Source organism: Toxorhynchites rutilus, chromosome 1 (assembly GCF_029784135.1).
Source record: "Toxorhynchites rutilus septentrionalis strain SRP chromosome 1, ASM2978413v1, whole genome shotgun sequence".
Classification (NCBI taxonomy): Eukaryota; Metazoa; Arthropoda; class Insecta; order Diptera; family Culicidae; genus Toxorhynchites; species Toxorhynchites rutilus.
The window spans coordinates 113,698,750-113,723,402 of record NC_073744.1 but is presented as its reverse complement, the minus strand read 5'-3'; the positions used below and the strand labels follow the sequence as shown (position 1 = coordinate 113,723,402).

Sequence of the window (24,653 nt, the reverse complement as noted above, 5' to 3'; positions counted from 1 at the left end):
ATGAAGCATTTCTGAATTCGTTCAATCCTATTGCTCCACGTGTGCTGGTAAGGGTTCCATACTACAGATGCAGTTTCAAGAATTGGCCGAACAAGAGAGCAGTAAAGCGACTTCAGGCAGTAGGGAACAGTGAAGTCCCTAGAAATTTTTGAAATAAACCCAAGCTGACGATTGGCTTTAGATACCAGCGCAGAACTGTGTGCGACGAAAGTGAGTTTAGGTTCGAGCGCTACGCCCAAGTCGTTGACCTGACTGACTCTCTCCAAGAAGTAATCATCGATCGTGTAGTCGAATATAATTGGTTGTCTTTTTCGATAGAAGCTCATAATCACACATTTAGTGATGCTGATGGTAAGTTTATTCAAATGACACCAACACACAAACTAATCAAGCAAGCTCTGCAACCGATTGCAATCCTCAAGAGTTTAGATGGTTAGATATAGTTTTAAGTCGTCTGCGTAGATCGATACACAGCCGGATGCTAGAACAAGCGATACATCGTTATAAAAGATCGCGGTCCTAGATTGCTGCCTTGCGGAACTCCAGAAGAAACAGCAAACGGAGATGAGGTGTGAGACTGAAGTTTGACACGGAGCGTTCTTCCAGAAAGGTATGACCTCAACCAGTTGATGAATTCTTCAGAGGCACCAAGACGCGAAAGTTTTCTCAGTAGGATCCGGTGGTCAATTCGATCGAAAGCGGCTTTTATGTCGGTGTAGATAGCATCAATCTGAGCACGTGCCTCCAGGCGGTTGACACAAAACGATGAAAACTCGAGAAGATTGGTGCTAACCGAGCGTCGTGGCATAAAACCATGTTGTACTGGTAAGATATAGCTCCTGACTTCGAAGAAGACAACTTCGTTTACGATTAGCTCAAACAGCTTAGATGCAGCAGATAAGCTGGTTATGCCACGATAGTTAGTCACGACACACTTGTCTCCCTTTTTGAAGACTGGAAACATAAAGGAGAGCTTCCACACGTTAGGAAAAATCCCTTGATCCAGCGAAGCTGTGTAGATACGGGAGAGTGGTAAAGTCAAAGCTGTGGCACAGCGGCAAAGAACTATTGCTGGAATGCCATCTGCCAATGCCCTTCTCAACCATCTGTGGAGTAACAGCGAATGACCGCAAGTCTGTTGAACCCTCCGGGACGTTAGCTGCAGCCCTCTCGGCTTCGGATGGGGTGGCTACATCGGCTACAAACACTGAAGTGTTTTTGAAAACAAATCACATGTTTCAGGAACAGAAGATGACTCCCGATCGCCCAAAAACACCTTAGACGGGATATCTGCAGTTTTCCACTTGGAATTGACAAAATTCCAGAAACTTCCTGGGTTCCTACGCAAGTTCGTCTGGACACGGAGCACTTGCCAGGAATTTTTGTCGCGCCGTAGGACGCGAAGGAGCGGAGTGCTCCAAGCTGGAGACATAGAGGGTTTTTTTCGTGGAGTATTTGTTACGAGCCAGCCGCAAACAATTTCGCAAAAACGCGTCGCCATGTCATTTACGTCCTGACTAAGGACACTCCAATCGTAGTTACACAGAAACTCATTGAATACAGCGAAATAAATTTTAGAGTAGTTCAACGGTCGTTCAGCTTCGTCTCAATCCTCAGCAGCCGGCACTACTCCACCTGTAGCTGGTAACGACAGTACTAATAGAGGATGATGCATCCACCGCTAACAGTGGTGATATGGATTCGCTGATAGTTATGTTGATGTCGGGAGCACAGAACACTAGATTCAATGAGCGGCTGCGAGAGTTGCGAATGAAGTTACGCTGCTGGAGATCGAAAAAGGCGACTCCATCCACTAGAACAGCACTCGCCGCGGAGGTCAAAGCGGGATTCAGGTCAACAACAGAATCGGCATTCGGTTCCCACGCAATATGAGGCTGATTGTAGTCACCACATATTAGGATTGTGTCATCAGAAGACGCACGGTCACACAACTCTCGCACGGAAGCCAAATGGGCATCATAAACCCCCACGTCCTGACTGCGGTCGGGAGGAATGTAAACTGTGCAAAGTGACATCTTTTTTCCACGTATGTTAGTAGAGAATCAAATCTGTTCCAAGGAATCTCCATTTCTCGTTTGAACCGCAACCGCAGTGAAACGACGAGCTACTGCAATGAGGACTCCACCAAAGCTGGACTTTAAACTGTTGGAGGGGCTACGGTCGCAGCGAAAAACGTCAAAACCAGCTCCAAATAGCTGCAGGGAGTTGATACTCTCGTCAAGTCCGGTTTCGGTCAACATGATGATGTCGTAATTGCAATCGCCAACTGCCACATAGAGATCGTCAATTCGTAGGAATGAAGCGTAGAGAAGAATAATTTTATTCAACCAGTGAAACGCAATATATAATGAAGTCCATTTGACGGGGAAGAATGAAATGCGATAGTCGAGTCGTAGAGTGAGATAGCAACTAATCGCCGGAATGACTGTTGAGTCATGTTGACGGAGAAACTGCTGGAAGAGACCAAAAGTCGTTTCCAATTGAATACGTAGGCGTATTTCTCCATAGTCCACTGACTATTCTCAGTCGAATATGACTTTGCCGAGCACTGTTCACAGTTATCTTAGTTGTTATCGTTATATTGATAAAGGAGAGGTTCCACAGAATATTTTTTCTGTGTAATAACCGACTTTGATACAAACAAACAGGAGGATACCATCAATATTTTGAGAAAAACATTATTGTGTCGTTTTCTCGCAAGTGCGTCAAATGGTCTTATAGGGTTTCTGAAACAAACGATTCAACTATGTTCTCTTTTCAACAATCATAAAATCGGAATAGATTGATCGATACTTTATGCGATATTGATCACTACGTCAATCGGACGGAAAAAAATAACGTATTTCTTTTCCTGCAATCGAATATTTCGACTCTTGAGTTGAGTTGCTTAAATCACCCCTAAACTCACACTATCGATCCTTGAAACGTAGCTCAAGTGGTTAAACAATCAATAAAAGAAAGGGCATTAGTGTGTTCCATTTATTCGTATTTTTTTCATTTGAATGTAAACATGAACGGTTCAAGATGATTGGATTAGAAGTTATTTTGTTTTTTATTTCAGGTCATCGCAAAAAAAACAAATTAAATTGGATTTTTTTTAATCATCGAAAAAGTAACAATTAGTTTGCCTTCAGGAACGGATTCTGAAGTGCCTGGCCAGCTACCCACTCAGCATTCGCCTTATTATCATCTAATCGTGTGATATCACCGCACATTACAAACACGTATCGCATCCATCAAGCGCACGAATGTTGATGCTATTTGCATAATATCTCATAAACAATATATGTATGTACTTTCATATTTTCACCCAGACAGTAGAACCAGATGGGAAAGATAGGACACTCTCAGCTCAGACCTCCAGCGGTGATTTGAAGTAATTTAGTCGAATTCTAGTCTCGCCGTTACCGCAGTACTGGCTGAATGCGTGCTTCAGCTCACATTCTGTCGCTACAGCTAAATTGACTTAAAGTATGAAGCAGCAAGTGGGGGCGATTATTTTTGGCTTAATAGTAGTGAATGTCTTTTCGTGGGAGTGTACCAAACCAGGACGGTTTCCTGATCCCGAGGATTCCGAAGGTTGCGATAATTACGTGACGTGCATTCCCAACTCTGGAGGTTCCTTCGAGCTGCGAACAGACCAGTGCAATCCCGGAAGTCTGTTTAGTGCTAAATATCAACGCTGTATTGTTGGTGATTCGTGTGATGAATTGGAAGATTTTTATTCGATCGAATATGACTGCAGCGAATGTGGAAAATTTGTGAATGTGCATTCACACGACTGTCGGCAGTTTGTGAACTGTTTGAAGACGAAAGATCCGGGAGTTTTTGTTGCGATCAAACAAAGCTGTCCAAAAGCGCAAGTTTTTTCGTCGAAAAGTTTGTCGTGCGTGAATGAAAGTGAATACCAATGTCCTCCGGTAGCTCTCAAATTTTTATCAGACTTTGTCTGTCTTGACGTTGGGAAATATCCAGATGAATCTGTGCCGAACTGTAAGGGATATAGGCTATGCTCGAAGCTGAGAAATGGAACGCTTGTTTCGAATAATTATCTCTGCGAAAATAGTTTTGTTTTTTCGGAAGTCGAGAAGAAATGTGTGTCTCATGTCGACTACGACTGTCCAGATGATAGTAACTACAGTTTCGTGTGTCCTGGAATCGGACAGTATCCGGATGCAGTATCCAAGACGTGCGAAACGTTTCATAATTGCGTTGAGAATTCCAAAGGCCAACTCGAGTCAACTTTGTCTACCTGCCTCGAGGGAGATATTTTCTCAGCAATTGCGTCAAAATGCGTTAGTAAATTGGAGTATGTATGTCCCCGCGCATTAACCGAACTGAAATTGCTCGATCAGTACGCTGAGGATGGACCCATCAATGTTCGACCACTGTCAAGTGATTTGGAAATTTCCTTGTGTGTTGAATCGGGCAGGTTTTCGAATGATGAGGATGAGCGCTGTGAAACTTACAATTTATGCTCCCGCGATGCGCAAGACAACTGGTTCAAGGTGATCGTGCGATGTCCTTCTGGAACCCTATTCTCATCCGAGAAGAAACGTTGCGTAGATAATGAAGCATTCGTTTGTTCAACGATGACGACCGAATTGCTGCTTCCATCGACCTCTGATTTGCCAACAGTAGAACTTAACACATACGAATGTGTCGAAGGTGGTGCGATCGCCAATGCTGACGATAATACCTGTAAGACATACTACTTATGCTCACTGAATTCGGAGAATATTCTAACCCAAGCATTATTCATTTGCCCCCACGAGTCACTATTTTCTACACTTTTGAATAAATGCGTCAAAGACGACGGCACATTTCAATGCCATGGAACCACGCAATTAGCCGCACTAGACAACAGTGACGTGTCGGGAGATGGAATTGACACAACAGTTATAATTCAATCAACAGTGGTCGATTCAGGCCAAATTGAAGTGCCTTCTCTTACCAAATCAGACACTCCTTCAGACAGCCAAGTAACAATCCTCACAACGACGATTCCGGCATCGTCATATACGTACCCTTGCACCGCCACCGGCCGATTCGCCGACATCAATTCAGAGGACTGCGGATCATACTTCCTCTGTAAGGAAGACAAATCTGGTTCCATTGTTTCCGTGCATCTGAATTGCCCCAGCGGAATGGTATTTTCCAGAAACAACAATAAATGTATTATATCAGACAAGTATTTATGTTGAAGTGTTTTTGGTAAAGTGAAGAGAGAGAAAGACGATACGAATAAAAGTGTTGAAAACCAATTTGAAGATCTTTTCATTTTTGTCACACCAAGCATCTGCAAATTAATATTTAGTCTAAGGGAATAAAACTCACCATAGCATGGCAGCGGTGAAAGTGAGTGGTTTTCATTTCGAACACTTGATCGCTGATTTGGAAAATTGTGTGTGTGGAAATAATGAGGGAAAAGGCACAGTCCACAAAGCATACATACTTTTTATTTGCTTCTATTTTAATGTTACAGTTGATGTCCTCATAAATCATGTCGCTTTTTAATTGGCGAATGGTACTTTTATGTTTGACTAAGAAGTTTCCATAAATCTGTCAGGAGGTTAACGCTCAAATAGTTTTATGCTGAGTAAAGTGCGCTACACATACAACGTCACCGTCGCCGTCCCGTCAACTATTCTCTGGAACTTATTTTGCCGACGTCAATGTTGCCGGTTATTGTGTATGTGAATGCTACCATATGATTTTAATGAGCGAATATTTGACATTTCATTCCTTCACGTTGACTTCACGATGACTGGACGGTGTATGTGTAGCGCACTTAAAGCTTTAAACAATTAAGTATAATGTTATATTCAAATAAATGCCGAAATTTGTCAAAAAATGTTTTTTTGGTTCTTTTCAAGTCATTAACCACTTAGGTTGTCTGATCAAAAATCCACTTACTAACAACGATATCTTGTATTTTCGCAAGCACTCAGATTGCAGTGGAACGCTCTGGGTGTAAACACATTGGCCATTTTAGCAAAGAATTAGACTACTTTATGAAAAGGGCCAACATTTTTTCCATCATTTATTACATTTATTTTAGCTCAAAAAAATTAATACTTATATAATTCAAAGGGTGCAGTGTAGGAAATTGTTTGATTTTTCATAAAAAAATCCAAATTTTTTATTTTGAAAAATCACGCTGAAAAAATTTTTTTTTAAAACCTCAAATTCATTTTTCTCGAAAACTTCAGCTCCTGAGCTGTCTTTTACTGTAAAAACTACAGCAAGAAACCGAAATAAACTCTAGCAAACCTCGCTAGTTGCGAGTATGTACTGCATAGAGTAACCTCCAAACATAAGGATTGTGATGGCGATCGATTCGGATATTTTTTTACATTGACAAAATATTATTACCACTTCGTCGGCCCAAGCTACGTGAACTACGCATGTAAATTTCTATTCAGTTTCATCGTTTTTGTTTTTCTTAAAAGGGGTTGAAGACAGCAATGAGCTGTTACTGTCAGAAGATCAGATAATTTTAGGCGTCACGCCTAAGTAGTTGAAACGACCTCTCCAGCGTTTAATGCTCTTATACGAAGTGAGTTCGGTCTTCTTTGTGCAGTCTTGTTCTTGCCCAAATACTTTTTTGATTCAGCATCATGCAGCATCACTCCATCTAGCCTAACAGATGTTGAGTCGCCAAATTTGTGTTTCGCCGGTCATAATAATTTCGATTTGTGGTAAAGTAAGAGTGCCCCCTCTCAGATCACATTGGCTACCTTTCCTCGAAGACAGTTCTAATTTTTTTTAATCTTGCGAGCGAGAGGCGAGAGCTGTCATCAGTGAAAAGATTTTTCTTGCAGTTAACACGTTGACCCATAGAACTATAGAACAATTTAACATGAATTACGATAAGTTTCTAAATCGTAGGTCATCTTTATCTCTCAATCAGTTCAAATTACCCATTACCACCCCGTTACGACCAACCTGCCCCTTGTGTGTATCTTGTTCTACGCAGAAGATACTGTTCGTTTAAGTTCTTCAAATCACTCATACTGCTTGTAAGCTGCATCTACTATTTGTCCGATCACTACTCATAAGTTACTGATAGGGTTTTGATTGAACACAACAATAAAGTTGTAATAGCCAGTCTAATGAATGAAGATAGTTATTGTATTCTACACTATATACTTCGATCTAACCGACTTCTTACATATCTCTGGAATCTCAGGAAAAATGAGTGGTTCTATAGTTGTGAAACGCAGTGTATAAGTATATAAGCTCATGAACATTCGCTTTAGAACAAAAATACCTTCCACAACGAAAAGATGGCCTAATACGTTTGAAAATTCTATAGAGTCGCTATAAAACCGTGGCACTCAACGTGTTAAAATAAATTGATTTGTTTGTTTTTTTTATTATTCAAAATCTGAGCAATCCAATTACATACAATTAGCAACTATCCTCCCTCTCCGTCTAAAACTGTCCACATAGTATATAGATAGGCTTTTGATACTTTGAAATTATTGTAACAACTCGTTACTAACAAGTTTAAATTCGTTTCTCTAAAGGTGTTGATTTTACCCCAAAAGAGTGTCAATCTCATCAATCTCTCATTTATTTCATTTATAAACTTAAATTTCTGTATTTTAACCAAATTCAAATTCTACCCAAAATATGATCAACAGATACTGTAAATTGGTTCATGAATAGCTGAAGAGAGGTTCTGTAACGATTTGAAGTCGAAGAAACATGGAAGGTCTTGGAAATTTGTGGAAATACTTAGGGTGTCGGTTTGACCATGATTTCCCGTATTATGTTTAAAACTATCGTTAAAAAGTTATCTGGTAATCGAACATACTGTGGCAAAGGTGACTCTTTATGATAGCCACTTTATTTAAATATATTAGGATAAGAAAGTTTCCGAAATCCCTCTACACTGCGATGAAATGAAAGTAAATGGTAAATAAATACTTTCTACTGTATCAAATGCGGTGCACCGCGCGGCCATATATTTTTTTGGCAACACAATTCTCCTACCTACTACATACTACTACGATTAATGCAAAAAAAAAACCAAGGCGATCAGAGCGGAACAACCTGGCCTGGGTATCGTGTTTTATTGAAGATTTTCTCCATTTATTTACCGTGCCAGCCACTTTACCGTAGGTATATCTAAATATTTATAAAGCCTTTATTGGAGATGAGGAAAAACGGAAGAACTGGCCGTTCGCCAGCAGCGACGCTCGGTAACACAATTGGATCCAATTGTGAAGCAACGATGCGCAAGTGGGCAACGCTTATTTTACCTACTCTCCTAGCTCAGCTGAGCAACGCGTCAATGGTTGAGCCGCTTTATTTTTGTGATATTGGCGAAACGCTGCCACTATCAAACGATAGAGTAATTGCTTGATGCAGTGGTTGACTTGCACGTGTATGCCTGGAATTATCATTAATTAATCGAAAATCTGGGATTATTACTATACAATTGTATTTTTCAAATAATACTTTCGGATTTCATAGAAAATAGTTATTATTATCTAGTGTAGTAGCAAGTTGGTTTTTTCTTCGATCTAAGACTTCATGACGTTTGAATTACAGCAAGGTGAATCAAGACTATAGAGCAATTCTATGCCAAATCAGCCGAAAAACAGAAAATTTTGATACAACCCACTTCGATTTTTTCAGAACTTGATACTTATGATGGAAACTACCTAAAATCACAATTTTCATTATGGTATCACCTATCTAAATTACGACTTATATTTTAAAAATCATTGGTCTATCTCTCCCTTGGTCTCGCAACTCAAAATCCAGATGTCTGATTAAAAAATGATGTAAAGATGCGATTCAACATGAAACACTATATATATAATAATATAACGTTTTATCCTAAGACATGTCTTCTTATCTGACATCCCTGTTCATATCGATAGAAAGTGACAGTAGTCTCTCCAGTCTTTCACATAAAACCTCAATGACACAATGACACTTGTATACTGAAATAGGATATTTTGCTTGACTCGACAGTGACTGGGGCCGAGAGGAGCCGAGACCAATTGTTCATCTCGTCATATAGAATATCGCCCATAATCTGCATATAAGCGTTCGATGTTTGCATTTTGCTACATTCTGCAATCTGAACGTAAGGCTAACTGGTTGATTAGATTTCAGTTTTTTTCATCATTTGCGTCTCACGAGTAGCTGAAAAACACATTTATGATAGAAAGTAATTGTTACTATTGATGAACTGTGAAATATATCGATGATGTAAAACAGAAACCTTAAATCAATTTGGAATAAAAGGAGAAGTTATCGTTGTACTTGTCTGTATATTTGGAATATTAAACTGAATCCTTACCAGGAATTTGTCTACCTTGGCTCGTTGATAACAACCAACAACAACAACAACAACTGTGTAGTCACATACGGGCACGAAGCATGGACTATGATCGAAGAGGGCGTGCAAGCACTAGTTTTCGAATGCAGGGTACTCAGAATAACGTAAGGCGGTGTACAAGAAAACGGAGTTTGGAGAAAGTGGATGAACCACGAACTGACATAACCAGAGCTGCAATTTGTCATTGTCACTGCATATATTTGGGCTACTATGACGACCATTGCAACATTACCACCAAACGACGTGCAACAAAATATAAACCGACAAAACAAATTCCTCACTCTTCGATACTAAATAGTTTGTCAGAGTGTGTTGACGACCAATGCATGTTGTAAGTCAGTGCCATATGATCGTCAAGACGGGAAATACTATGCCACTTGATGTAATGAAAGTTTACACGTTTACCAGGGTACATTTGTTTACGTTGGGCTACCTGAATACCATTCTTACACGTTATCGCGTGTTCGACATAGTATTTACTTCAGTAAATACCGGGAACAACAACCGGAACGAAAATCGAACCTTTGCTCGATGAGAATAAAATACAGTCTCCGACAATCATCAATTCGATGCTGACAATTTTACCGCCTACTTGGTCGGTCAAAACGTAAAGACGAAGCTCAGTAACAAGCAAATTGTTGCATCGTACTCCGTCAGTCACCATTTGACCAACATTTTTGTCAGTAGGATGCGACTAATGTGGCTCGTCAGTTGTCAGTGACATTGATGAAAAAATGCAGCTCTGGACATAACTCTACGGCGAACTCAGCTTGAGCTTGGGTAACATGTACACTTCGCAGTTGCTCTCCGTTTTTATTTATTTTGGCTTAACGTCCTTACAACATGGCTTAAGCCAAAATTCTTCTCCAACTAACCCGATTCGTGGCTACATCTCTCCATCTCTCCATCTCACCATGTCCTGTTCTATTTGGTCTAACCACCTTACTCGCTGCGTTCCTCGTCGTCTCGTATCAGCCGGGTTCCCGATGAACTCCATTTTGGCAGAATAGTTGTCCAACATTCTTGCAACATGTCCTGCCCATCGTATCCTTCCAGCTTCGATCACTTTCTGAATACTGGGTTTGCCGGTTAGTTGCGTGAGCTCGTGGTTCATTCTTCGCCTCCATACACCGTCCTCCAAATACTCGCAGGTCATCTTCATGTACTGTCCATTTTTTGTACAGGAATCATTTCGCACGATTCATAAGGCTATTTTTACGGATTGATATGTTTTAAAGGTTTATAAAATCCACCTTCTATGGTGTCAATGCTCCACTCATTTGAGCTAACTTTTAATCAATCACCAGATGATTATTTGGAACGTATTCAAACCTTTTCTAGATTATAGCACTTACAAATATTGTGAACATCATGTTTGCACACCATTTGTATTTTTATATCTTAATCATGTAATTAATGCGTCTCGATGATCTCAATTCAAATCTACCATGGTTTGTTCGATGCGCTGATATTTGTTTGTTCACATGATCATTACGGCAACCGCTTGGCGCGCTGCATTTAGCATTAACAAAAAACATTTGAAATCCTCGTTTTCTTGTACTCTACCTTTGGGTAATTTTTCGGTTTTCAAGAAACTCAAATTTTAACGTCTGCGGCACTAATAAATGAAGCCCGATAGAGCTAATATTTTGCATTGGGTATTTTACCGCGTAAATCAACATTCCGCACGAAGTTCCATATAAAAAATCGGAATGACCATCATTGGCACCCTAAACCATACGTTTTGCCTCATGTACTCATGTAGTCCTAGAGTGTCGATTTCTGACGAAAAAAAATTTTTTTTTCGTGATGACAGTAGATCTCGACGCAATTTTAAGAAATTTAGCATCGATTTTTTTTTAGAAAACGCCATTTTCATGTACGATTTTCAAAAAAACTCAAACTTTGACCGCAATGCGCCACTCTCCCTTGAGTTCGATTGAACTAAAATTTTGCATTGGGTGTTTTTTCGAGGTGGTTTTTGGATTGTATTATATATTGAAGCAAACTAATTTTTTTGTAGAAGTTTTTTAATTATTGAAAGGACACCAAATTTAATTGTTATATCGTATTCGCATTAACTAGTATAGCCATAAGTTCTATCAGTGATATCGCGACTGCTCTCAGCAGTGAAATTTGAAGAAGAGTGCAACGATGAAGTTCGGTCTGTACGAGAAGCGTGTGGCAACTGACGCAATATTTAAGTGCGAGAAGACGGCAAAACAGATCTACGAGCTACGCAAACCGTCTTCCATCAATGAACGATTCGTGTTCCGTACACTACAACAGTACAAAGAAGCAGCTGATGTGGAAGATATAGCCAGAGAGGGGCGTCCGAGGTCAGTATGGCTGCTCAATGTTATCTATGTTGTCCATGAACGCGTTCGACTGAGTTCGTGAGTCATTTATTGACGCCCAGGTTGAAGCAAATATAATTGAGCAATGCTAAAAACTCCTAGAACGGTTCAAAAACGTGACTGTAACAAACCTACCAGACTTGATCTCCGCAAATGATTGGCCATTTTGCAATGAGGTAGCCCAGGTCTCAATTCACCGGATTGTTCACTTTGGGCTAAGTTGGGGGAGCGTGCCTATGTACGTTCTCATTGGAATGATGAATCGCTGAAGAATTTGATTGATCGGGAAGCGTGCAGTGATTGATGATTGGCCCTAGCGTTTTTGCATCTGCGTGAAGAAGAGATAAAGGGTGTGTCACATTAAATTGCATCACGGAAAAAACGCTGTAGAAATTTAATTTTTAGGAATTATATCTTCAGCTTATTATAATAATCTTATAATAAGATAAGAGTGTATAGATCACGTTGGCCATGCTTCACTGTCAATTTATCGTAAATTTGGAAAAATGTCGTCGAACGAAAAAGAGCGTCGTGAATTAATCCTGTGCACTCATTTCGAGAATCCGGAGCTGTCACATCGGGACATCGGTAAGATGCTGGGAATCGTCCAATCCACGGTCAGCAGAGTACTAAAACGATACTTCGAGAACCTAACCATCGACCGGAAGGTGAAGAACGACAAAAATGGATGCTCCGTCAGTGATAAAGATCACAAGCGCGTAGTTAAGCAGTTTAGACGTGATCCGAGAAGTTCGGTCCGGGATGTCGCCAATAAGCTGAATTTGTCAAGTTCATTCATCCAGCGGACCAAGCAGCGGGAGGGCCTGCGTACATACAAGGTTCAGAAGGCTCCTAACCGCGACGAAAGGCAAAACATGGTGGGGAAGACGCGAGCCCGGAAGCTGTACACCGAAATGCTGACGAAGCCGCATTGCCTGGTAATGGACGACGAAACCTACGTCGAAGCGGACTTTCGTCAGCTGCCGGGCCTGTTGTTCTTCTCCGCAGAGGACAAATTCAGCGTTCCGGAGGAGATTCGCAAGCAGAAACTATCCAAGTTTGCCAAAAAGTACATGGTGTGGCAAGCGATCTGCTCATGCGGAAAGCGGAGCGCCCCCTTCGTGATGACCGGCACAGTAAACGGGCAGGTTTACCTTAAGAAGTGCCTACAGAAGCGCTTACTACCACTATTGAAGCAGCACGAGGGCCCGACCATCTTCTGGCCGGATCACGCTTCGTGCCACTATTCAAAGGACGTGTTGGAGTGCTACGAAGCCAACGGGGTCACCTTCGTGCCAAAGGAAATGAACCCGCCCAACGCGCCGGAGCTTCGCCTAATAGAGAAATATGGGGCGATTATGAAGCAGGCCCTCCGGAAGAACCCAAAAGTTGTCAAATCGGAGGCGGACTTCAAGAGAAAATGGATTTCTGTTCAAAAAAAAAACTACAACCTGACGTTGTACAGAACCTTATGGACGGGGTAAAGAGGAAGGTGCGAGCATACGGGCTTGGGCTCGAAGTATGAATAAAAAGAAAATGCCAAAAGATGTTTAATAGTTTTTATTTTACTGTCTAAAATTTTCAAAAGGATCGGTCTACTGGGCGAATTTCTACAGCGTTTTTTCCGTAATGCAATTTGATGTGACATATCCTTTAGTCGAATAGTTTTGCCGAAAATGTTTATGCTGGATACTTTTACACCTTCAATAAAAGTTTTAGGTTTTTATCCCATTTTTTTCTCGAGTTATGCATTTTATGGTATAGAATTGAATACTTTCTCATTTGAAAATTAGAAAGTGAGTCAAAGAGAGTTCAAGTTAAACAGGAATATTTTACATTTCATTATTAACAATGCTGGGAAAAAATTGGATTCCATGTCTAAAGTTTGTGGTAGCCAGACGTGATTGTTGCGACTCCGGATATTCGATTGGTCTCGTTGGCTACAAAACCGGACAAGTGTTTTTTTTTCTCCTTCTTTCGTTTGACATTTTTTTCTCACGTCGCGCGTGGTTGTCACCGAGGAACATTAGACAGTGTACAAACCGGGAAATCATTTCAGCAGAGCTGGAAAAGTGATTGGTTTCTGCTGTATCATCGCCATTGTGGGCATTATATCGCGCGTGTACACACCAATACCAGTGTGATTGCGCATACCGTGGATAGTGTGGTGAAGTGCCGTTGGCCGACTCATAATCGCAGCTATTCTTTGCGCGTGATCATCCGATTGAGGAGGAGCCGCCATCCTCGTCGCACTTACAACTCATTCGCATACAGTGCGATTCAACGACCACCGGCGACTGTGTATGGTAGTGTACGACACACATTCAATTTTGCCGAGCGCGATCAACCGATTGCGAAGCAAGCATCGGTTGCCAGTTTATCTGCACTGGTGTACAATTGGGTGAATAAAAATTAATATATTTAATTCTTTTTTTCTATTTTATTTTTTTTTATTATTATTTTTAAATACATTAGATTATAAGTACAAATTGTAGAATGTCAGAAGGGGGGTCTCCAAATATGGAGATCTCTGACGATGACTCCCCAATGTTAGTAAAAAATAACAAAAAAGGAACAGCGAAAACACTTAAACGCGTTACTTTAACAGGAGATGCTTCGTCCGGGGACGAGTCAGCTAACACCACCAAGCCCCCCTCTAAAAAGTCTGCCACTCACTCCTCTCCATCCCCTAGCACTTCCGCCCTTCCTTCGATACCACCTCCCCTCCCTGTTGTCACCGATCCCACCCAATCCACGTCATCTCCTTCTCATGTTATCACCGATCCCCCTCAATCTACGTCATCTCCTTCTCATGTTCCCACCGATCCCACTCAATCCACGTCATCTCCTTCTCATGTTATCACCTCTCCACGTGTCAAGGTCTATCCGGAAGATGCACTTGGAACTGCTCCATGGGTTGTTTTCCTCAGGCCTAAGCCAAACGGAAAAGCGTTTAATGTTATTCAGATCATGAAAGATCTGACAAGATACTCCTCCGTGAAAGAAATTTCAAAAGTTAGACCGACCAAACTGCGTGTTGTCGTGGATAATTGGAAAGAAGCAAACGATATTGTCGTCGACCAGAGATTTACCTTAGAGTATCGTGTCTACGTGCCTTCCCATGACGTAGAAATCTCGGAAGTGATAACCGAAACGGGTCTGACGAGCGAATCAATTATAAAAGGAGATGGTAGATTTAAAAAACTACCTTTGATGAAAATCAAAATCTTAGAATGCCGACAACTCGGCAAAGTCTCCCAGGAAGGGGAAAACTCTAAATTTACGCCGTCCGACTCGTTTCGAGTAACTTTTGCTGGTTCCGCTCTCCCTGACTACGTTATGGTGGACAAATTGAGGCTGCCAGTGCGACTCTTCGTGCCAAAGCCCATGACTTGTCAAAAATGCAAGTCAGTTGGTCACACTTCAGCTTATTGTGCCAACAAGGAGCGCTGTGCCACTTGCGAAGAGCAACATGTGGGTAAATCTTGCAGTGCGACTGAGCAAAAGTGTCCATATTGCAGAGGAATTCCACATGTGCTCTCGACTTGTGAAACTTACAAGAGTCACTGGGAGAAACAGAAACGCTCTTTAAAGGAACGCTCGAAGCGTACTTTTGCGGAAATTTTAAAGGGCGCTTCTCCACCGGCCGAACAACAACAAGAACAACCAATCTCCACACACAATGTCTTCTCCACGTTGCCAGTTGACGAAGTAGAAGCGGACACAGCTGACGAGGGCACACCGTTCATTTTCCAAGGGAATCCCCGGCGCAAAAATGTGTCCACATCCCAAACTTCAACGACAAGTTCCATCGGTGATACCCCCTGTTAGCATGCCTAAAATATCGAGTGCAGGACAAGCAAAATCAGGTTCCTCCTGGCTTCCGTGAGAATAGTTCACCTTCGAACGACCCAGCACTCGAGGGGACATCAAAAACCCCAACTGTCCCTGTTTCGCCGTCAAGCTCAACTTCCCAATCGGGATTTATAAAGTTGTCTGACTTTTTGGATCAAATCTTCACGTGTTTTAATGTTTCCGACTGCATCAGTACCCTTGTCATCTCAATGCTTCCAGTATTAAAGACAATTTTACAGCAATTGATGCAAACATGGCCCCTCCTTGCAATGATTATCTCTCTTGATGTCTAATTTAAATAGAGAGGTCGGAGATATCACTGTTTTACAGTGGAATTGTCGTAGTCTTATCCCTAAATTGGATACATTCAAATTTTTAATTCATAAGTTCAATTGTGATGTTTTTGCTCTGTCCGAAACTTGGCTTTCTTCGCGAGATGATCTCTCTTTCCACGATTTTAATATTATACGCTTGGACCGTGATGACAGATACGGAGGGGTGCAATAAGTGCCATTCATTTTTTCGAATTGACCTTCCACCTATTGGAGGGATCGAAGCTGTTGCTTGTCATGCAAACATTAAAGGCAAAGACCTCTGTATTGTCAGCTTGTATTGGCCTCCGAGAGCTGCGGTTAACCGCAAACAACTTGATGACATGTGCTCACTCCTTCCTGAGCCACGATTGATCTTGGGAGACTTCAACTCTCACGGAACTGCCTGGGGGGAACAGTACGACGACAATCGTTCATTGTTGATATATGACCTTTGTAACAGCTTCAATATGACCGTTTTGAACAGTGGGGAAACAACACGTGTACCTCTAAACCTCCTGCTAACCCAAGTGCTCTTGACCTCTCGCTTTGCTCGAATTCACTATCGTTAGATTGCAAGTGGAATGTAATTCAGGAACCCAACGGTAGTGATCATTTGCCAATCAAAATTTCCATCACCACTGGGTCGAGTTCTTCTGAATCTATAAACATGGCATATGACCTCACAAGACACATTGACTGGAAAAAATATGCGGACGCGATTACTCTAGCCATCAATTCCAGAGATGGTTTACCTCCATTGGAGGAGTATAACTTCCTTTCTCGTTTGATATATGACAGCGCGGTTCGCGCTCAAACGAAACCCATCCCAGGTTCCACTATTCGTCGAAGGCCTCCCAATCCATGGTGGGATAGCCAATGTTCCAAGCTTTATCAGGATAAATCAAATGCATTTAAAGCCTTTCGGAAACGTGGAACCCCTGAAAATTTTCAAACGTATTTAGCCCTTGAGTTCAAAAATTTGATCAAAGGGAAAAAACGTGCTTATTGGCGAAATTTCGTGAGAGGTTTGTCACGAGAAACGTCAATGAAAAAATTATGGAAAGTGGCTCGAAACATGAGAAATCGCTCTTCAACGAATGAAAGCGAGGAATATTCACATCGATGGATTTTGAATTTTGCACGGAAGGTTTGTCCCGATTCCGTTCCCGTACAAAAAATTGTTCGAGATATTTCACAAGATAGGTGCGATCTTGATTCCGAGTTTTCGATGGTAGAATTCTCTCTTGCTCTCCTTTCATGTAACAACTCTGCTCCGGGATCGGATAGAATTAAGTTCAACTTGCTGAAAACCTCCCTGATGTGGCGAAACATCGCTTGTTGAATTTATTCAATCGGTTCCTGGAGCATAATATTGTTCCAGATGTTTGGAGACAAGTACGAGTTATAGCTATTCAAAAATCCGGAAAACCCGCGTCCGACTTCAATTCGTACCGCACAATAGCAATGCTGTCTTGTATACGGAAATTGTTGGAGAAAATGATCTTGTTTCGCCTTGATCGATGGGTTGAAACGAATGGCCTACTCTCAGATACACAATATGGGTTTCGCAGGGGCAAGGGGACGAATGATTGTCTTGCGTTGCTTTCTTCAGAAGTTGAAATGGCTTACGCCGAAAAAATAAATGGCTTCAGTATTCTTGGACATAAAGGGGGCCTTTGATTCTGTTTCAATAGAGGTTTTGTCAGACAAATTACACTCTCGGGGTCTGCCGCCTCTATTGAATAATATGTTATATAACTTGCTTTGTGAGAAACATTTGAACTTTTCTCACGGAGATTCGGCAGTAAGTCGGTTCTCTTACCGACCCCAGGGCTCATGGGGCCTCCCCCAGGGCTCATGTTTAAGCCCTCTTTTGTACAACTTCTATGTAAGCGACATCGACAATTGCCTTACACAAAATTGCAGCCTAAGACAACTTGCAGATGACGGAGTGGTGTCTGTCGTAGGATCTAACGAATCCGACCTGCAAGGACCCTTACAAGATACTTTGAACAATTTTTCAACCTGGGCCATTGGGCTTGGGATCGAATTCTCCACGGAGAAAACAGAGATGGTGGTTTTTTCTAGGAAGCATAGACCAGCAAAACCAAAGCTTCAACTTATGGGTAAACCGATCACTCATGCTATGTCATTCAAGTATCTTGGGGTCTGGTTCGACTCCAAATGTACTTGGGGGGCCCATATTAGGTATCTGAGTAAAAAATGCCAACAAAGAATAAACTTTCTCCGTACAATTACCGGCACCTGGTGGGGAGCCCATCCCGAAGATCTTATAATGTTGTATCGAACAACTATTCTCTCAGTGATGGAGTATGGCAGTTTCTGTTTTCAATCAGCTGCCAAAACACACCTCATTAAACTCGAGCGAATTCAGTATCTTTGTCTCCGTATCGCGTTGGGATGTATGCCCTCAACGCATACCATGAGTCTCGAGGTTTTGGCAGCCCTACTCCCACTAAAAGATCGCTTCAATTTATTATCTCTTCGGTTCTTCATCCGGTGTAAGGTTATAAAAACATTGGTGATCGGAAATTTTGAGCAGCTGATCGAGCTAAATTTTCACTCCGGATTCATGAGTTCATATCATGAATTCATCTCCATGCAGGTTGATCCTTCTTCGTATATTCCCAACCGTGTTTGTTTCCCTGACTACATCAATTCCTCTGTGCATTTTGATCTGTCCATGAAGCAAGATATCCATGGATATTCAGATTACCAACGATCGAGGATCGCTCCAACGATCTTCGATGAAAAGTATGGGGGCATCAATTGTGATAATATGTACTTTACTGATGGGTCCACTATAAACGAGTCCACAGGATTTGGAGTGTTCAACGAATTTTTTAGCACCTCACACAGTCTTCAGAATCCATGCTCAGTGTATATTGCTGAATTGGCAGCAATTCATTGGGCGCTGGACAGCGTCGCCTCACGACCTGTTGAACACTATTACATTGTAACGGATAGTCTTAGCTCTGTCGAAGCTATCCGTTCAGTGAGGCCGGAAAAACACTCGCCGTACTTCCTTGAGAGAATACGAGAAATTTTGAGTGCTTTATCCAGACGCTGTTATGTCATTACCTTTGTCTGGGTCCCTTCACATTGCTCAATTCCGGGTAATGAGAGGGCTGACTCATTAGCAAAGGTAGGTGCGATTGAGGGTAACATTTATCAGCGTCAAATCGCCTTCAATGAATTTTATTCTTCAGTCCGTAAAAATACCATCGCTAATTGGCCACGCAAATGGAATGAAGATGAATTGGGCCGGTGGTTTCACTCGATTATCCCTAAGGTTAGCCTCAAACCGTGGTTCAAAAGTCTGGACTTGAGTCGGGACTTTATTCGCACCTTCTCCCGACTCATGTCCAATCACTGTTCGTTAGATGCGCTACTCTTTCGTTTCAATCTTGCCAGTAGCAATCTCTGTGTTTGTGGCCAAGGTTACCACGACATCGAGCACGTTGTTTGGTCGTGCGAGGTGTATCTTGTTGCCAGATCGAATTTAGAAAACTCCCTTCGGACCCGAGGTAGACAGCCCAATGTACCGGTGAGAGATGTGTTGGCTCGGTTAGACCTCGATTACATGCCCCTAATATATGTTTTCCTTAAAACTATCGATCTTCGTGTATGATTGTCCGTACACCCTTATCCTCTCCTTTTTTTATCCTTCGCGAGCGACTGTTTCCCTTCTTATGTATATACATAATAGATATAATAATAGATTTAAGAATTGAGTATGATGAGCGTGAGTGTGAATGCGAGTGTGAACATTGTACAATATCCTTATATCCCCTCCTTTTCCAAAAGAAACTATGTCACCCTTCTAATCTCGAGTCGATCGCGAGTAATCGGTTTCCTACTTTATTAACCCTAGATTTAAGGAAACATGTCGATATATACTAATAAAAGTATAGCTAAGAGTTCGGCTCCTTTAAACCTATGTAACTGAGCCTGTGAAAATAAAGGGAAAAAATCATTGCGGCCTGCGAGTATGATGAAGAATCTAATTCGACCCGTACCATCCCTATACCTGGCCACCACTGCCCTAGAGTATACCAATGTGAATTGGGAGAACATTCATTGACAGAATGGATCCCCATCTCAACGAGAATAGAATTTGATGCATTGATATAACTCTCTACTCTTGGCCATGGATCAATTTCAAAAGTCCTGTAAACTAAATTCATGATGGTAAATTCATAACCCATAGAGTGTAGCAGTCTTTTTTTGTAAAATACCAAGTCTATCGCTCGAACCACGCTCGAAGATGCATATGCACGCGATTATGTCTATCACACACGTGTTTACCGGCGATAATCTGTTGTGTGAGGCTGGGTTAAAAAAAAAGAAGAGTTAATTTTTTTCCACAACTGTGTTAATTAGCTAATCGATAAGCTGCGCGCTTTGACTACGCTTTGGTGTACGGTAATTTTTTTTCTCGCGCAAATATAAATGGGCGTTGGATGGAAGTGTCTGTTATGCACAACCGCAGTTTTCGAATTTTTATGTGCTCCTAGCAAACGGTGATTAATTACAATTGAAAGCGACTGGAACAGGTTTTATGGCTGATAACCGTTGTTGGTACTGTGCGTCCCGGACTGCAACCCATTCTGCCTAGACCCTGGGACCTGGATTTTGGAAGATTTGAACCGGGTACCATTTCGTAGCTCAAATAATCCAATTCCAGCCATCATTTTCGCCGATGAATGTGAAGTTTATTTTATTAGGATATTAACGGCTTGAATGCTATGATTTTCAAACGAATATGCAAGGATAGGGTGGCATCGACAGAGAGCTGCACACTATAAAGCATTTCTGATTCAGGCAGAATCAGCGAGCAGAACAATTCGTTAACAATCTCTATATTCCCCGAGGATCACTGTTTGAGATGCAACAGGAAGCAAAATATAGTTGTTCTACTCGTCGTCATATGCCTGTTCAATTTGTAGATAATAAGTGGTCATTTAGGAAAATTTTTTTCAATAGAAATTAATAGATTGAGTCGAAATGAATCGAAAGATGTTCTGTTATTTCATGAAGTACTTTCATACGATTTCACAGTTTTTCTTTCAAAAGCTTGATTTCGAGAGGTAATTCGACACTGATGAATTACAACTGTCACGAAACTTTTTTTTTAAACATTACTGATGCTACCAACTGTTTCACATTCCCATCTTTTTTTCTTCTTCTAATTTTGGCTAGACATAAACGCACTCAACGAGAGCGGTGATAGTGATCAAAAACGAAAATGATAATAAGATTAATAAATTCGTTCCAAATGAACGATTCACTTACAGATTCATTTTTTACCTACATAAAGTGGTAACGCCACAGATCCTCCACGAAATGACTCACACACGCATCTATATAACCATAGGTCTTCGACTTGCTTCATGGGCGATTATAATGGACGGAATAAATAGACTGATGCTTCATTGCTAGAGAGTAACGGCATGATTAACTTATATTCCAGCGTTCGATTATCGTTTTGTCTTTGACGATCGTTTGCTGCACCACCGAGACGCGGAGTAAAATCGGTAAAAATAACACTACAGTTCAGAAAAATTCCATCGAGGTTTTAAGAAAAGTTTAAATTTTAGGGTCAAATAGGCAGTTCTCCTGAATGTGAACTGATAAACACATATAATTTGAGGTTATATGGGTTATCCTTTTTGTTGTGCAGACCGTACAATTAAATGTAGAATATACGTTGTGTCAAATTGGCATTTTGGCTCAGAATAGTTTGCCATTCATCATTGGATGATTTAACCAGGACATCGTCTACAAATTATTACGATGTATTAAGAAAGTCAGAGTGTGATCAGTCTGAGACACCATGGACGCTCTGCGAGAACGATTCGGTGAACAGTTCGTTCCTCATTTCAGACTAGTAAATTGACCTATTCTTCAAACCTCGAAATATTTTTCTTCAAGACTACATAAAGTCCCTAAAATAAAGTTTACATGACTAGGGTTGATGAATTGTAGGCAAAAATTGACAAAATGTCGAAGCTAAGTATATATGTAAAAAATGGTTTCTTTGTATGATTACTTGTTCAACTTGTATTTCTCTTCTTAGGAGCTCAAAAAGGAATAACCAATACCGGAATACCATCAAAAATCAGATTGAAATCAAATTATATTAGGCTGTCAAAAAAGTCCTGCGGTATATCCGCGAGGTGTCGTTGTATGCGCGTAGTTCTAGTTGTATTCATTGTATCGAGTCATACTATAGCTTGTTGGAAAGGTATTTTTGCGGTCCTTGACAGTGTTTTGTTTGGTTAAGTCGTTCGTGAGTTATAGTGTCGCAAATATGGAGAAAAACAAAGAGAAAATCCGACATATTTTACAGTACTACTATTACAAAGGCAAAAATGCATCTCAAGCTGCCAATAAATTTTGTGCAGTTTATGGACCCGATACAGTTTCCATTTCCACCGCACAACGATGGTTTCAACGTTTTCGTTCTGGTGTAGAGGGCGTCGAAGATGCGCCACGCTTCGGAAGGCCTGTCGCCGAAAATTGCGACAAAATCGCTGAATTAAACGAGAAAGACCGGCATAGTAGCAGCCGTAGCATCGGCCAAGAGCTGGGGATAAGTCATCAAACCGTTAACCATTTGAAGAAGCTTGGATTCACAAAGAAGCTCGATGTATGGGTGCCACACACGTTGACGCAAAAAACATCTTTGACCGTATCGACGCATGTGAATCGCTGCTGAATCGCAACAAAATCGACCCGTTTCTGAAGCGGATGGTGACTGGCGATGAAAAGTGGGTCACTTCCGACAACGTGAAGCGCAAACGGTCGTGGTCGAAGCCCGCTGGAGCGGCTCAGACGGTGGCCAAGCCCTCATTAACGGCCAGGAAGGTTCTGCTGTGTGTTTGGTGGGATTGTCAAGGAATAATCTATTATGAGCTGCTTCCCTATGACCAAACGCTCAATTCGGACCTGTACTGCCAACAACTGGACCGCTTGAAGGTAGCACTCATGAAGAAGAGGCCATCTTTGATAAACAGAGACCGCATTGTCTTCCATCAGGACAACGCCAGGCCACACACTTCTTTGGTGACGCGCCAGAAGCTCCGGGAGCTCGGATGGGAGGTTCTTTTGCATCCGCCGTATAGTCCGAACCTTGCACCAAGTGACTACCACCTGTTTTTGTCCATGGCGAACGAGCTAGGTAGTCAGAAGTTAGCCACAAAAGAGGCCTGTGAAAATTGGCTATCCGAGTTTTTTGCCAATAAGGAAGCGAGCTTCTATAACAGGGGTATTATGAAGTTGGCATCTCGTTGGGAACAAGTCATCGAACAAAACGGCGCATATTTGACTTAAAACAGATGATTGTGACTAATTTTATGAACAAATGAAAATTCAAAAAAAATACCGCAGGACTTTTTTGACAGCCTAATATCTTTGGGAATCATGTTTCCTGAAGCTTTGATAGAGTTTCTTGCAAGTCAATATACTGTTTTTCTACCTAATTGGCCAAATATTTTATAAAAAAGTGTATTTCAATGTTTTTTACTAAAATTAAAACAGATCGAAAAGTACAACTTTTTTTGCGATTCGGGTATAATGGACATGTAGTGGGGATAATATAGACAGGTTTGTAATGTATGAAGCGTAGAGGTTTATCGATCGCGAGAGGAATAATTTTATTCGACCAAGGTCTGAACTCATCACGCATGTCCGTTAAATGATGAAAAAATCGAATTAAACCACCTAGAAGTGATATCGTGCTTTTCAGCAGTGTAAACGGGCAGAACCTCAACTATTTTGCTTTTGGTTCCAGTCAGCTTCAAAACAGTCCACATTTGGCGATTTGATTTCCATTTATAGACGCAGGGCATTCCTTAGGAATAGATTAAACAGAATTTCCACAGTTCATCTCACTCCCACTGGGAACTGTCCGTTTTACCCCACCAGTACAATTATAATAATAATTCAAATTTTTCAACTCAAAAATGAATTTACTTTTCCGTACATACCTAATATCGCTTCTTTTTTAACTCACAAACCGAAATATAACTATCAACGAATTGAAATTTGATATAAAACCACTCAAAATGCTTAACGGATTTTCGGTTTTTGTTTCCCTTTTCCACTTTTTATCAGTATTCATTGCCATAGGGTGGCTTAAATATTATAGAATAACATGTAGAAGTTGTTCGCATTAACAGAAATCGGAAATTCAAAATGTATCTATACAAATCAACCACCTGTCCATATTACCCCCACTGTCCGTATTACCCGCGGTTCGGCTACTGTTTCGCGAAATTAATTGGATTTTTGTATACAATAAAGCCTTTTTTTCACTTGATTACAATAAAATTGATTTACATATTCATTTACATATTCATGGTAAAAAACTAAAAATATATTCACTACTTAAATACAAATTTCAATGAAGATTTCTGCATAAATGATCATTTGTTCATCCATTCATAGTAGATTCTTCCCTTTTCTAGCACTTAGCATGAAAACAGCAAACAAAATAGTTAAAACAACTATAAAAACTGAAAAATTTACGATGCTTGTTTTTTACGTAATTTGCTAACAAAAACATTTTATCAATGATTTTGACAGTGGCTTTTTTAAAAATAGGCTGAATCGATACATGTAAATGAGGTTAAAATAGAGCCTGTACCACAAATGTCAGAGTTTTCATTATTCACTTATTTCAAACATTAACCCATATTATGTCGAACGTTCGAAAAATAG

General features: G+C 40.9%; 1 protein-coding gene across 1 annotated transcript; it reads left to right on the top strand.

The window, feature by feature from the left end:
• The first annotated feature begins 3,494 nt into the window (after nt 1–3,494).
• On the top strand, nt 3,495–5,225 carry LOC129761346 (uncharacterized). Its single transcript, XM_055759063.1, has one exon. It carries the CDS (start codon nt 3,495–3,497, stop codon nt 5,223–5,225), a length of 1,731 nt encoding a protein of 576 aa, XP_055615038.1.
• Nucleotides 5,226–24,653: the final 19,428 nt, after the last annotated feature.

Excerpts from the sequence above, each read along its gene's own strand:
- LOC129761346 (XM_055759063.1), top strand. The coding sequence starts at position 3,495 with ATGAAGCAGCAAGTGGGGGCGATTATTTTTGGCTTAATAGTAGTGAAT.